The 16,391-nt window shown below is 42.7% G+C and overlaps 1 protein-coding gene across 1 annotated transcript; it reads left to right on the top strand.

Annotated features, from left to right (window-relative positions):
* The first annotated feature begins 2,458 nt into the window (after nucleotides 1-2,458).
* On the top strand, nucleotides 2,459-16,060 carry LOC138210199 (solute carrier family 2, facilitated glucose transporter member 1-like). Its single transcript, XM_069169213.1, has 10 exons — nucleotides 2,459-2,476; nucleotides 4,817-4,909; nucleotides 7,697-7,857; nucleotides 7,939-8,179; nucleotides 8,328-8,490; nucleotides 9,533-9,720; nucleotides 11,925-12,029; nucleotides 12,121-12,222; nucleotides 12,312-12,515; nucleotides 15,854-16,060. The coding sequence occupies exons 1-10, from the start codon at nucleotides 2,459-2,461 to the stop codon at nucleotides 16,058-16,060; spliced, it is 1,482 nt and encodes a 493-aa protein (XP_069025314.1).
* Nucleotides 16,061-16,391: the final 331 nt, after the last annotated feature.

Genomic DNA, 16,391 nt, shown 5'->3' with positions numbered 1-16,391 from the left:
AGGAAAACAAAAAAAAAGTCTTTAGGGTTAAGAAAAGATTTCTTTCATGAAATCCACGTAATCTTCTCAGACTGAAAGTCCTGCGATGGATCCGTCCAGCCGCTGCCAACCTGAAACTTGAGCAGTTTATATTTTGTGAAATGATCTTCGTCACATGACGTCCTTCTTCCACCCTGGTCACACATGTATATATTTATTTATCACACCTTGGCCAGGCCAACATGACACTAACACAGTGTCCTCTAGTGGACTGAGAGGTGTATTACATGCTACAGCAGTTTTATTCCACACATACAAGTGTTTGAAAGTTTACAGGAGTATAAGTACCTGATCATTGTGACTGATAGCAAACTGACATTTATCTTTAACACCAGCACACTGACGCCCAGGCTCAACAACGTCTCTACTATTTAAGAAAACTCTTCAGATTTAATGTGGCCAGATTAATGCTGATACTGTTTAATAAAACCTTCATCCAGAGTTTAATGACTTTGTGTGTTCAGTGTTCAGGGAGAAGTGTCTGTTCAAGATAACTGAGGAACTAATGTGAAGTTTCACTCACATGATGGAGCTGAACCTCATTATCTCAGCAGCTCCACAGCGCCCTCTGTGGTCTGAATTTGAACTGATATCTTCAAGGTGGAGGTAGAGCAGCTGCTGATGAAGCTCTGATTGGATGGTTAGGACTGGAACTTTCTTAAACTTGCATTACACATCTTTTCTATATTCCCTAAATGATCCCTCTTCATGAATTTTGTTTTGGTCTTTATAATGTTTTCTGTCAGATTTTCTGTCATCATGTATGAGGTTGTAGGTGCAAAGCAAAGTCTCCTCATTTACAACTCTTCTGTTTATTTTAGGTTTGCTGATTCAAGGCTTTTAGAGAATTTGCACAGCTGACGTACATCAAGGGAAGTAGGTCCTTCATTGTCAGTTCATTTAGTGTGACTTTGCAGCAATATGTCACGTGAGCGAAAACAAAGACTAAAATAATTCATTTCTTAGAACCTGATTTTGACACAAAGTCGTAAACAAGCGGCAAATCATCAGTGATGTCATCATCCATCTGTGATGTCATCGTTGGTTTGTGAACGTTATGAATCCTCCAGTTCAGATTCTGTCCGTCACCATCTTTACTAGTTCGGAGCGGTTTGGAGCAGGAAGTGACCATATTTGGACGAGCTGGGGGAGGAGCCAGAGGTGGATCTGACCAATCTGATCGGAAACCTGACGATACTACGTCCCGCCCACCGATAGCTGTAACCTGACTGCACCACAGGCCTGTCAATCAAACAGACACGCCCCCAAAAACAGGTCTTCTTGAATCTTCTTTTCTAATGAATGAGGGATTATTTTCAGATGGACCTCCAGAAAACTAATAAGAAGGAGTGACTTTAGCTAACAACACCGAGAGAACTGATGGACACATTTTATTCACTTTGGATTTGATGAGAGAAGTTGAATGGGAGTCTATGGAGCCGGAGGCTTTTTGGAGCCGACCTCTAGTGGCACTCGCTGGTATTGCAGCTGAAGACACTTCTGGATCAGAACCGGTTTTTTTAGGCCTCATTTTTCAGGCCAAAGTTCCTGGTCTGATCTCGAGCTTCCTGGCAATAGGAAAAATATGCTATCATCGCCATGTCAACGGTTGTCGTTAGCATAGAAACCGGAAGTCGGTGCAAAGCCCGACCAAGTCAAGTTGATTGACAGCTCGTCCCTTCAAGTAAAAGCAAAGACAAAATGGTAAAAGAAAAGAAATTACAGTAAAAGCAATTTTAAAAAGGAAATATGGGGAAAGTAAAGGCAATACTCTTTTAAACTTTGTTATTTGTCTTTTTATTTCCATCTTTTTTAATTTATTAATTTATTTATTGCCCTTTATATTTCCACATTCATTTCCTTATTCTTTTACAGATGTAGTCTTTATTGTTGCACTCCTATCGCTCCATATTTTTTGTGTAGTCTGTAGTCTGCTGTCCATACTGAGAGGCCCTCTATCAGATTCATCCAGCTCTGATGAAACTATTATTAACAAACACAAGCTCTTATGGATCAAAATAAGTAATATAAAATTGTATTAATTAATTTATCAAATTCATTTTATACGTATTTCCTCAACTGTCTGTGCTGTTACGTCATATTATCGTATAAAACCACTTAATAAGGGCCGGTCTGATAACATGTTGGTTTTCTTGTAGTTTCTTCTTGTGCAGTGACTCCGCTTCTTCTCTGCAGGCAGCTCGTGCAGATCCACTTAGTGGTGACGTCACTAAGCCGCTTACCCAGCAGGTGAATGAGGGGGAAGAAACTAAGAAACATTTGTTTATATTAATGTTGGACTGAGTGATACTGCAGACGGCGTCATGATGACATGTTTCTGTAGAGAGTAGATTATTTTGGACCTGACGGATTCTTTTTGTAATAATTCCGGAAGTGAAGCGGGACTCTGCGGGCGGTCATGGAGTGCAGCGGCAAGGTAACTTCTGGATGATCGATACATGGGATGATAGGAAGTGATCGGTAGAGGAGGGGAGGTGGGAAAAGGCAGTAGTGAACCCCCAGTCTCCGCTAACTCTCTGTAACACACACACACACGCACACAGACGCACACACACGCACACACACACACACACACACACACACACACACATAACTCTGCACTATTTATTTATGCACATCAGCGCTCTTCCTCTACTTTAATGCTGCGGCCAACTTTCAGCACCACGGACAGCGCTCAGACAACATCACACTCTAATCAGTTTTATATTATGTCATTGTTATTGATGATATTTTCTGTTCTAGTTGCTTTGACCTGGAATAAACTAGAAACACGAAAGTCAACTCAATAACTGGAAATGCTGACTCAGTGCTGCAGAAGGAACATGACCTCAGTCGGCCAGATGGTGGCGCTGTAACTAAGATCCCCAAAAAATGCTTCTTCTGAAAGGTCACGCTTCTCACATCATTTAAATTTAACACACGAGTCCAGCTCAAAGTTCTCTACAAAAAAAAGAAACCAGGAACATGAAAGTCGGCCATGATGCACATTTCTGACATTTCCTCTAAACTGTAGGTCTGATTGATACACATTTTTCTGGAGATCATCATTGTGGTCCGAGCTTATTAAAAAATGTGCTCAAGCAATGAGGTATTATCAGCCAAATGTACTTAATTTCTCCAGAATTAATAACAAATATTAGCCCAAATGCAGCTGAATGGAACTAGTCAGCTACAACCTATGACTGCATAAATCATTAAGGCCACAGTTTTACATGTGTTTAAAATGGATCCAACTTTAGTTCTTTCAGTTCTTGTGTAGCCTAATTTAATTTGTAACAGTGGATCATATTTAATTAACCAGCTCTAAAAAAAAACAAAACCCGTCATTGTACATAAATACACAACTAAATTCCACTACTTCCTAAATATTAAATACTTACTTTTTTTGTCTGTCCACTGCATAAACACAACACATGTTGAAAACTGTTTTATTTGGGGTGGAAGTGAGACAGCATCTCTACCAGGAGGTGTATTCAGGTCAGGGGCATCACAGCTGACTAAGAATTCCATTTACCAAAACACTGAAGCCATTTTGCAGCTTCACAGCCGACCATGCAGCACTTTGGACCTCTCGGCTTCTTCATTGTATATCAACAGTTTCCTCTCCGTCTGTGTCGGATCACTTTAAGTTTAAAAGCAGATTTTGCTGCAGGTGTTTGGGTGCAAACTGTAAAAACCATGAAACAACGAGTTCCTGATCCCAGATTGACGAGAGGTCCTCCAGCAGGCAGATTTGTGGTTTATGTTTCACATGTTAATAAAGTGCTTCTGCAGAAAATAAAGAGAGACTGTTTAACTTCTCAAATAGAGAAGAGGCAGATCCACGCTGTCACTCCTGGTATCCTGCACAGATATCATACAAAATAAATATCATCCAGTCAACCATGACTTTCTTTACTTGGAGCAGAGCCAGAGATCTTTACTGAGTTTAACATTCACTTTCTGATGAAAAGTATGACCGTGTGTTATGTAGAATTTTTTTTTACTCTAAATAATAATAAAACATCAGATTGTTCTTGGTTTCATTAGAGACGGAACGCTTTGACTTTCCAGAGAAAACCGACCTGTGACCTTCATGACCTTAGACCTGTCTGTCTCTGCTCTGCTACCTGGATTTATTAGAGGAAATGATTGTAGAGGCAGAACCGACGACATGACAGCGATTCCAGTTCAACAATATTATATGCTGCATTCCGATGGTGTCGTATATATATATATATATATATATATATATATATATATATATATATATATATATATACACTGTACTGTAATGTTTGGTTGGATCTTCAGCTGATATATTGTAGTTTTAGTCACGTAGAGTTTGTCTTCATAACTTAGTTAATAATCTACGTCTTAATCTTCCCAACAGCCTCATCTTCTCCCTCTGTGTCTTTGTATTTCCTGATAGCTTGATAAACCATTAGCCTCTGATAGCTTGATAAACTGTTAGCATCTGTGGCTTCTAGACGGCGTCCACAACATTGTTTTTACGACTAAATGACTTGAACACTGAGTATACGGTGCACACGACTTCCTGTGTTGTAACCACAAACACAGGAGCTCCATTTGAATGCAGAATATGAGCTGATGTGTAATTCTAACTCGTGATGTCATCCAACACCGACTTCGGTTTTACACATCGAGAGCAAAATCGAATGAAATCTTTACGCCAAAAGTAAAAATCCAACACGAGAAGAGAAGATCAGTGTTTGAGCCGAAGAGTTAAACTTCTGTTCCTCTGTCCTACCACCAGGTGACGCCACAGCTGTTGATGGCCGTGGGGACGGCTGTGATTGGCTCCCTCCAGTTTGGCTACAACACTGGCGTCATCAACGCTCCTCAGAATGTGAGTATGTTCTGTGAGACACCACGAAAGAAGAGAAGACAAGAAACCAGACATAATTAAATAAATATATGAGCGTAATGAACAGGTCACACAGTTAGACAGGAACTCACTGGACCGAAGGGAGCTCTGGTAACGTTAATCTGGTAAAATTTCAAGACAAATATCTTTAAAACAACTTTTTAAAACGGTCCTTTTTTGATAAAGTTTAAAGTTGGCTGAAGCGTCCCTCAGTCCGGCTGCTGGAGGACCTTCCATGATCAACTGAGCACCTTGACTTTTCTCACTCTCATGCATTTATTTGCCATTATTGTATATATGCTTTATTTGTGTCCTCTCGCTCCCTGAATCTTCCTGCAGTAACTCGTCCCTCCAACCTGCCAGTTTTGTTTGTTGCGTCTCTATGCTGTTCTTTTCTCTTTCTGCTCTCCTCTCAGCCCAAGTCTGGTCCGTTAGAGGACTCTTCCTCTTAAAAGGAAGTTGTCAGGTTTCTCTCTCTGTGTAAAGTGTCCTTTTGTTATAATTTGACGCTGTATAGATCAAAATTTGTTAAATTGCATGAAATGAAAACAGCTGACTGTTATTTTTTTTCAAAAAAAATGCAGAGGGTTGTTTTCAGGACTGAGTCGTATCTGAAGTCTTCCTCATAGTTTGCCTACAGCCCAAACAACTCTTCACAGCCACATCTTGTAAGGTGCCTGAGAGGCAAAATCCAGGGGAAAGAAACGTTGCACCAAAACGCTGCGAGCACTGGGTGACAACTGAAGGCGATTCAGAAGAATAATTTAACTCTCAGCTTCTTCAAACTGGAATTTGTTGGCAGGACAGTAAGAGGTCTTGGGTTAGTGTTTTTTCAGTGAATGATTAAAACTGAAAAATTAAGGAGAGAAAGGTAGAAATAAAATAAATAAATAAAAGGAGGACAAATCAGTGACTGTTGTTCCAATACTACTAACCCCTTTATTATTTAATCACAGAGGCTGTAAGGTTCATATTTATAAAGGCAGCTCTCAGTTTTAAAAGAAGTGAGAGGAGAGTTGATGCCAAAGAGTGTGAGAAGGTAACAATCCTCTGTCACCTGCTTGAGTCCAGTCGGCCTTTTTTGCACGCTAACCTGAATCTCTGTGGCAGCTGGCGAGCCTCTAAACCTGTCAGCTGCATTTAAAGGTGGTCTGACAGAATGTGAAATGACAAGCAGCAGGTTAATGAGATAATGCAGCCGTTTGTTGGAGGCATTAGGGATTAGGCAGCTCAAGCATACCAGTTGTTACAAGTTGTGCTTGCAGGTGTGATGACCGAGTGGAGAAATACAAAATGTATGTTGCACAGTGGATCAAGTTATGTCGAATTAAATCAGATTTATCTAGCTGAATATTATAAAGCACAAATTTAGACAGAGAAGCCTGAATGAAAAAAAAGAGCGGGAACAGGGAGGTGAAAATGGAGCGAGAGAGAGAGATAAAGAACGAGATAGTAATATTACTGGAACATTATTATTAATGAATATGCTGCTACAGTGCACAGACATCACAATAAATACAACCCTGTTTCCAAAAATGTTGGGACACTGTATGAAATGAAAATTAAAACAGAATGTGATGATTTGCAAATCATGTAAAAATATATTTCACAAGGCTCCAAAAAGTTGTGACAGGGTCAACAAAAGACTGGAAAAGTTGTGTGTACCTAGTGAAACATCTGACAACTAATGAGGTTACCATGACAACAGATCAGTAACATGATTGGGTATAAAAGATGATTTCAGAGAGACAGAGTTTCTCAGCAGTGAAGATGGGGAGAGGTTCACCACTCTGAAAGACTGTGTTGGAAAATAGTTCAACAATCTAAGAATAATGTTCCTCAACGTAAAACTACAAAGAATTAGTGGATTTCATCGTCTACGGTTCATAATATCATTAAAAGATTCAGAGAATCTGGAGAAATCTCTGAACACAAGGGACAAGGCTGGAAACCAATATTGGATGGTGGTGATCTTCGGGCCCTCAGGCAGCACTACATTAAAAACACACTATTCTGGAGTGGAAATCACTGCATGGGCTCAGGAACACTTGTGAAAACCATCGTCTGTGAACACAGTTCATCGCTAAAAACATGAGTGTAAAGTTTCAGTATTGTTATGGTTGCTTTCAGTTTTATTGAGCCAAGTCTGCCATTTACATTGATTTGAACAGTCGTCTGGAACTATGCATCAGCATTAAGGCAAAAGGTCGTCCTGGGACATCTCTATCAAAGATGGAAAATTCATTTGTCAGCTTGCTCCCACTTTGTGTCAGTAGTATCTGCTGAACCTTACCCTCATCTAGAGGGATGTTGTTTGGTTGTTGAAGAGGAAGCAGAATCTAAGACACCTTGTATTAACATGTAATCTGCATCTGGACAACATCTGGAAAAGAAAGTCAAAACTTTATAGCCATGCTTGCAAAACTTAAAGGTAAAGATCACCATCCTAAAAATACTCAAAACGACAATGTTGATATGCTGTTGTTTACCAGGTATAATGTTCACCATCTGAGTTAGAATGGGTGCACTTGGTTTTACTCAAACAAAGTTTTGGGAAGTTAAAACTTTGACCTGTTAGTAATGATGGAGGGAAATTCAAGGGTTCACCAGGGAACAATCAATATTTATATTAAATGTCAAGACAACCCATTTAATAGTTGGTTGAGATGTTTCACTGAGAAGAACCACGTCTCTAAACTTGAGAAAAGCCAGTCGAATCTGTCTTTATCTTACAAAATGAGTCTACTGCATGTTGTTTTGTGTTTTTAGATAATCGAGAGCTTCTACAATGAGACGTGGACCGGCAGGTTCTCGGAGTCCATCCCTCAGACCACTCTGACCGCTCTGTGGTCTCTCTCTGTGGCCATCTTCTCCGTGGGAGGAATGTTCGGCTCCTTCTCCGTCGGCCTCTTCGTCAACCGCTTCGGCAGGTACGACTCTTCCTCTGAACAACCAGCACACTTCCTGTTAAATGACAACTTTTGATGGTAGTTGTCCTCTGAACTGTGAAGGAAGAACTCCATGCTGATGGCCAACGTGCTCGCCTTCATCGCAGCAGCATTCATGGGATTCTCCAAACTGGCTGCGTCGTTCGAGATGCTCATCATCGGACGTTTCATCGTGGGCCTCTACTCCGGCCTCTCCACCGGCTTCGTGCCCATTTACATAGAGGAAATCTCTCCCACATCTGTCCGCGGAGCGTTAGGCACTCTGCACCAGCTCGGCGTGGTGATCGGCATCCTCATGGCTCAGGTGAGACGTCGTCTATTCGAGACCGAAAGGACCATTTTCATTGACTCGTTCTGGGGCTTCTTGATTACAGCTCTGTGAACGCCTAAAATCAAACTGTTAGAAACTTTAAATTATTACAGGAAAACTGTGTGTTGTGTTTGTTGTGTAGATCTTTGGGATCGAGGCGATCATGGGGAACGCCTCCCTCTGGCCCCTCCTGCTGAGTTTCACTCTGCTGCCAGCTGTGATTCAATGCATCCTGCTGCCCTTCTGTCCTGAGAGCCCTCGTTACCTCCTCATCAACCGCAACGAGGAGAGCAAAGCCCGCAGTGGTGAGACACAAACACACTGTCAGAGTTCAAAGAAAAGAAGCAGCAGGAAGGTTCTGTGATTTAAATGGTAAAAACTACAGACTGGATATAAAAGAGTTCGTAGCTTCAGGTCTGTAAAATGGTTCCGATCCAGAAGTGTCTTCAGCTGCAATACCAGCGAGTGCCACTAGAGGTCGGCTCCAAAAAGCCTCCGGCTCCATAGACTCCCATTCAACTTCTCTCATCAAATCCAAAGTGAATAAAATGTGTCCATCAGTTATCTCGGTGTTGTTAGCTAAAGTCACTCCTTCTTATTAGTTTTCTGGAGGTCCATCTGAAAATAATCCCTCATTCATTAGAAAAGAAGATTCAAGAAGACCTGTTTTTGGGGGCGTGTCTGTTTGATTGACAGGCCTGTGGTGCAGTCAGGTTACAGCTATCGGTGGGCAGGACGTAGTATTGTCAGGTTTCCAATCAGATCGGTCAGATCCACCGCTGGCTCCTCCCCCAGCTCGTCCAAATATGGTCACTTCCTGCTCCAAACCGCTCCGAACTAGCAAAGATGGTGACGGACAGAATCTGAACTGGAGGCTTCATAATGTTCACAAACCAACGATGACATCACTGATGGATGATGACATCACTCCTAAAAACACACAAAAATTATCAGGTTAACAGGAACTGGGTGGATAAAAGATGCAGACATAAAAGTGCAGGTTTGGAAGACTGGAAAGTTATAAAAGTGAGGACCTTCCAAAATGTCTTGACACTCCCAATGTCTGAAACTCAAACTGGTCCTCACTAAAATAGATACTGTATGCAGACATACACAAGCTCACACAGGCGTCATTATAAACAACACAACTTTGTGATGAGTAAAAGCAATTATGATTTTCCCTGTGCTTAAGAAAAACCTTCACTACAGTGAACTGAAGTTACACCAACGACTGCCACAAAGGTTGCTAATCATCTTTTGACCACACATTTCCTGCCGGGCACATTTAGTACAGCTTCATGAATCTCCTTCCAAACTTCCAGTCTGAACTGGACTTCTGTCTTCCAGTCTTGATGAAGCTGCGGGGCACCGACGAGGTGAACGAGGACATGGACGAGATGAAGGAGGAGAGCCAGCAGATGATGAGGGAGAAGAAGGTGACCATTGCCGAGTTGTTCCGCTCGCCCGTCTACCGACAGCCCATCTTCGTCGCCATCATGCTGCAGCTGTCACAGCAGCTGTCGGGCATCAACGCTGTAAGTCATAAGAGAAGAGAAGAGCCATTGTGGTGTCCTGTGCAGTGTTTAAAGGGGTCGATCAGCAGAGGGTCAGCGGTGGACGACCGGCTCTTCCTCCTGAGCCACGGCCACCGTGACTCGGCATGCTGATCCCTTCGGACACAGTGGTGTGCTGCTCCTTTAAACTCCGGCACATCGTTTCCTGTCCCGCTGGATGAAGAGCAGCCTGTCGCTAAAATGTGCTGCTCTTAGGAAACAGTTTGATGTTGCTGAAATTATCTGCACCACTTGTGGCAAACTGCAGTTGTAACCTCAGTCCCTCCAGGATGTTCCAGTTTTTTGCGATTGTTTTGGTAAAAAATGTTCGATTTTTCTGCAGATTTTCTCAAACACTGTGATGTCATTTTAGTTTATTTTGCGTAAAATTGCGGTAATAACAAAAAAGCTATTTTTTTTTTAATGTGATAAAGGAATAAATCTGTAATCACTTCCTGTGATGATAATCATGCTGCACATCACAGAAATATTTTAGTTGTAATTCTTTTTAAATTATTTATTGAACTTAGAGAACCGTGAGGCTCAAAGCTCCTAAAAGCTGCGTATGTTTCCAGAACAGAGCGTCTGTGACTGGAATGTAGAAACAAGGACGACATCAGCTGTCAAAATAAGAGCTTTAGATGTTGGTCTAGATTGCTTGAATTTGTGTTAATTATTCCGGTTTCCAGGAGGGCGCTAACCTCGTCTACTTCAGCTACCTCATTTCTGATGTAGTTTCTGGTATGTGCCGAGGATGGTAAAAATATATACAGTATATATATATATATATTTAAATTGCCTTGTGTCTGAAGGGTGCTATGTAGACAAACTTGCTTTGCAAGGCTTTTTTGCAGTACAATTTGGTTCTCCTAGATGTCATACATCTTTACATTCTGCAGGGGGCAGTGAAGTTTAATTCAATTCAATTCAACTTTATTTATATAGCGTCAAATCCCAACACAGGTTATTTCATGGCACTTAACACATTAAAGTCCTTACAGCAAGACTTTACAATATTATACAGAGAAACCAACAATTCAACAATTCAACAATTCAACAATTCCCACATAAGCTAGGAGGAAAAAACTCCTCTTTTAAGGGAGAAAAACCTCCAACAGAGGGAAGAAAAACTCCCTTTAACAGGAAGAAACCTCCGACAGAACCAAGATCAGAGGTGGGCGGAGCATCTGTTAACAGAACCAGGATCAGAGGTGGGCGGAGCATCTGTTAACAGAACCAGGATCAGAGGTGGGCGGGGCATCTGTTAACAGAACCAGGATCAGAGGTGGGCGGAGCATCTGTTAACAGAACCAGGATCAGAGGTGGGCGGAGCATCTGTTTACAGAATGGTGAGGTATGAGTCAGTTAAAGAGTAGGAGGAAAGAAAACATGCATGAATGAGTTTTTCTGCGTCACGCTGAGGAAGGATTTTCCTGATTTTATTAATATTACGTAGATGAAAGAAGGCAGTTCTGGAGATTTGCTTTATATGGTGTCTAAAGGACAAATCCTCATCAAAGATGACTCCAAGGTTCCTCCCAGTTTTGCTGGAGGCCAAGACAACGTCATCTAGAGTAACTAAGTGATTACAGAAAGAGTTTCTGAGGTGTTTAGGACCAAGTACAAGAACTTCTGTTGTGTCTGAATTTAGAAGCAGGAAGTTTTTGGTCAACCAGGCCTTTATGTCTTTTAGACAGGCTTCAAGTTTTAATAACTGATTAGTTTCATCTGGTTTTATAGAAAGATATAGCTGAGTGTCATCTGCATAACAATGGAAGTTGATGCAGTGCTTCCTGATGACATCTCCTAATGGAAGCATGTACAAAGTAAAAAGTATTGGGCCTAACACTGAGCCTTGTGGAAGGCTCATTGTCAAAACTTCCCAAATCCCAGTTGACTGGGACCAGACCGCCTGCAGCTCTCTCATGAGCACCTGGAGTGACGGGCACATTATTTGACGGTCCACTGATGTGGCAGCCGACCAGGATTTGTCCCGGTAGTCTGGATCGCTGGTTTCACTCCTGTGGATCACTAAAGGGCCGTGGTTTTATTGCAGAGAACCGGAGCTGCTGTAACATCCCCTCAATCATAAATCTATCCAGACATTCATAGTGCTCGCTGTGGCAGATTTGCAGATCATAGAAAAGTGAACTACTGGCCTCAACTGTGTGTGTCGTCCTCTGCAGGTGTTTTACTACTCAACTGGGATCTTTGAGCGAGCCGGTGTGTCCCAGCCGGTCTACGCGACCATCGGTGCTGGAGTGGTGAACACGGCCTTCACTGTGGTTTCTGTAAGTCACAATAAAAAAAAACCTGTGAAGGAAAACTAAACAAATAATCCTCCACTCAGATTGTAATGAGATACTCTCCTCCTCGGTGCAGCTGTTCGTGGTGGAGCGAATGGGCAGGAGGCCGCTGCACCTCACGGGTTTGATGGGAATGGCCGTGTCAGCAGTTTTTCTAACTGTTGCCATGGCGTTGTTGGTAAGCATTTGCGATCACCTTTTACTAAATCCATCAGGGTTTTCTAAATAAAGCGACTGACAGCCTGTGTGGTGCGATGTCCTCCTCAGGAGCTGCTCCCCTGGATGTCCTATGTCAGCATCGTGGCCATCTTCAGTTTCGTTGCCTTCTTTGAAATCGGCCCCGGGCCCATCCCCTGGTTCATTGTGGCTGAGCTCTTCAGCCAGGGGCCCCGGCCGGCTGCCATCGCTGTCGCTGGCTTCTCCAACTGGTCAGCCAACTTTTTAGTAGGGATGGGCTTCCCGTATATTGAGGTAAGACAAATTTAATTTAAAGGCGACCTATTATGTTTTTACATATTTCTAAAAGAGACACTAATCCACAAACAATCCAATTTTAGAGTTGATCATATACTATACATATATATTCATGTACAGGTAACCAATGGGAGGCCTTGACCTTAGCTAAAACTTGTAGCTGAAATAAACTGGCTTTCACAGCAGATTTCATCTTCAGGTAAAACTCAAAAGAAGTGTCAAAAATAACTTCCAGGTTTTTTACGAGGATTACAGTCAGTTCCATAAAACTGAGTCAAGATTACATTACATTACATTACATTACATTCTGGATGAGCTGCAGAGGTCGGATGGTACTAACAGGTAGACCTGCCAGGAGGGCGTTACAGTAGTCTAGACGTGAGATGACCAGAACCTGGACCAGAGCCTGGACCAGAACCTGGACCAGAGCCTTGACCAGAACCTGGACCAGAGCCTTGACCAGAACCTGCACCTCCTTCTGAGTGAGAAGAGGACGTATTCTCCTGATGTTGTGCAGCATGTATCTACAGGAACGTGTTGTTGCAGTGATGTTGGCAGTAAGAGAGAGTTGACTGTGGAGTGTCTCAGAGGTTCTTATCAGTCAGGGTCGGGATAACAGAGTTGTTGAAGGTAGTAGTCAGGTCGAGGGTGGGAGAGTCTTTCTCTGGAAGGAAGAGCAGTTCGGTCTTGTGGAGGTTGATTTCCAGGTGGTGTGAGGACATCCACTGAGAGATGTCAGTCAGACAGACAGAGATTCATGCTGCTACCTGTGTTTCAGATCTGGAAAAGAGAGGATCAGTTGGGTGTCATCAGCATAGCTGTGGTAGGAAAAGACATGCGAGTGAAGGACAGAGCCGAGAGAGTCGGTGTAGAGAGAAGAGGAGGGGACCCGGGACGGAGCCTTGAGGGACGCCAGTAGTGAGAGGACAAGGTTCAGACACAGATCCTCTCCAAGTTACCCGGTAGGTGAGGTCGTTGAGGTAGGACGAGAACAGGGAGAGAGCAGAGAGACACCGAGGTCCTGAAGGAGGAAAGAAGGATCTGGTGGTTCACTGTGTCAAATGCAGCAGAAGGTCTAGAAGGATCAGGACAGAGGACAGAGAGGCTGCTCTAGCAGTGTGAAGCTGCTCAGAGACAGAAGGAGGACCGTCTCTGTTGAGTGGTCTGTTGAAACCAGACTGGTGATCAAGAAGGTTATTGTGAATTATAATTATATATTATGAAGATTAATTATTATCAAGTAACACAGCTAATATGTGAGGGACTGAGCACCAACATCTAACCTTCGATATAACAGGGTGCCATCTGCATAAAAGTGGTAGGAAATATTGTGTGATTTAAAAATGGAGAATAGAATATATTGAAAACAGAATTGGACCCAGGAGAGAGGGTCATTTTGGGAGGAGTAGTAACCATGGCAACAGAAAAGGATCCATCAGACTGATCAGATTTAAACCAATTTAGAAGACGGGAGATGAGAATCTAATGGTCCAAAGGCTCAAATGCTGCAGTGACATCAAGTAATACAAGAACAGCAGCATCACCATAATCAGAAAACATCATTACAAACTCTTCAAACAGCAAAAGTTTCTGGAAACAGAAAAGGGTGGAGATTGGTTGAACACTTGCTGCAAATAACCCTTTTTTATGGGAGGACGCACTGTTGCATGTTGCAGTATGCTGAGGCAGACCAGTAGCCTGACAAGTTTATAACAGTCAGTATAAATGGTCCAGTTAAACAAAAACCCCTCGGAGGAGACCAGATGGACACGTGGGCCAAATGGATGGATCACAGCTAATCTTACTAATCTCACTAATCTTAACCTGGAAGTATTTCAGAAAGGTGTCACACTGTGGAGGAGACATACAGTACCTGAAGAGAATTCATGACAGGATCAGTGGTGTTGAAGAGGATTCTTGGCACTTGACAGTGATTTACATTAAGTCAGAGTGGTAGTTGTTCTTTACAGCCTGAACATCCGTCGGATATTCAGTCAGGCAGTTGAAGTGTGTCTTCAAATTTTACGGGACACTTGAAGTTTGTCTTTTTTTATATCTTCGTTCTGCCCCTGTCTGATCTTATTGAACGAAGGGTGGAGTCTTTCAGTTTAGAGGAGATGACCTCACGGAGGCAACTGTTCCAAGAACAACAGAGCAAATGGCATTAAATGATGTTGAGATAAATACCAAGCGACCCGCTTTAAGCTGTTTGTTTCCACCTGGCATCTCATGCGTCTCCCCGCTCCATTTACAGATGAACACGTTCTACAGCACCAAAGTATGCCAGTAAATAAGAATACAAACACATACATGAGGAGTTCAAGCAACAGGCAATTATAAAAAGAGAGATCTCTGCTCACTGAGCCTCATTTTAATACAGTCTGCAAGAAATATATGATGTAATGGATGTTTGTAAATGTCTGAACACTCGAGTTTGTAAATCTAATTCACACCTGAAACGTGAGGACCTGATCGGCTCGTGTAGATTAATTAGTTCCATCAGTGATGTCATCGTTGGTTTGTGAACGTTATGAATCCTCCAGTTCAGATTCTGTCCGTCACCATCTTTGCTAGTTCGGAGCGGTTTGGAGCAGGAAGTGACCATATTTGGACAAGCTGGGGGAGGAGCCAGCGGTGGATCTGACCGATCTGATCGGAAACCTGACGATACTACGTCCCGCCCACCGATAGCTGTAACCTGACTGCACCACAGGCCTGTCAATCAAACAGACACGCCCCCAAAAACAGGTCTTCCTGAATCTTCTTTTCTAATGAATGAGGGATTATTTTCAGATGGACCTCCAGAAAACTAATAAGAAGGAGTGACTTTAGCTAACAACACCGAGATAACTGATGGACACATTTTATTCACTTTGGATTTGATGAGAGAAGTTGAATGGGAGTCTATGGAGCCGGAGGCTTTTTGGAGCCGACCTCTAGTGGCACTCGCTGGTATTGCAGCTGAAGACACTTCTGGATCGGAACCATTTTACAGACCTGAAGCTACGAACATTTTTAATTCACTAATCAGCTGCTTCATGAAGTAAGTTTGCAGTAAATCTCCTGCTGTCTGTACAGCTCGGCTTCGCTGAACGACTAATGAAACTAACAAACGTGCTGCAACGTGACCGGGTCGGATACGAACACAGAAACGTGGAGCTGCGTTTATTTTTATTGATATTCAGAGGATGTCAGCTGAATACTGACATTATAAGTGTATTAATAATTCACATCTCGTCCATAAGCTCCATTAATCCTCCCTGATGCTGCACTGACATACAGACACTTAAACTTGTGCTCACAACATGAACTGAACGTTTTGTCCTTCGATGCAGCAACTCTGCGGCCCCTACGTCTTCATCATCTTCACCGTGCTGCTCATCGGCTTCTTCGTCTTCACCTACTTCAAGGTGCCGGAGACTCGGGGACGCACCTTCGACGAGATCGCAGCGGGCTTCCGTCAGTCGGCCGGTCAGGGTGCCGACAGGTACTCTGCCCCTGAAGAGTTCAACACCCTGCGGGGGGACGACCCGGACCTTTGAAGCTGCTGTATGTACACACGGTTGACCTGTTACGCTGCTATCTTCTGTCAAACTCTCTGTAAACTAACGCTCAGTTCAGGATATAAAGTAAGACAGAGACAGACCACCTGACCGAGGACATCACTGTTCGTTACCGGGGTCTCAGTCTGTAACACAGGAAGTGTTTACAGAATAATATTAATCTGACTCCCATCAGGCTTTCTTATGAAGTGACTAAACTGAGTGCTGAAGCATAAAATGAAGGCTGGATTTAGGCTGAAAGTATTTTGGCACGATCTTATGAAGTTGAAAAAAATTTATATTCAAAACAGAAAACAGAATATTTGAACTC

The sequence above is a fragment of the Embiotoca jacksoni genome, unplaced genomic scaffold (assembly GCF_022577435.1).
Source record: "Embiotoca jacksoni isolate LCO1_2020_lvr unplaced genomic scaffold, fEmbJac1.0.p SCAF_43, whole genome shotgun sequence".
Classification (NCBI taxonomy): domain Eukaryota; kingdom Metazoa; phylum Chordata; class Actinopteri; family Embiotocidae; genus Embiotoca; species Embiotoca jacksoni.
This window is presented reverse-complemented; position numbering and strand designations above follow the sequence as displayed.

Coding starts and splice junctions, on each gene's coding strand:
- LOC138210199 (XM_069169213.1), top strand. Junction 12,030..12,120: donor CGGCCTTCACTGTGGTTTCT/GTAAGTCACAAT, acceptor TCCTCGGTGCAG/CTGTTCGTGGTGGAGCGAAT. Junction 12,516..15,853: donor TGGGCTTCCCGTATATTGAG/GTAAGACAAATT, acceptor CCTTCGATGCAG/CAACTCTGCGGCCCCTACGT.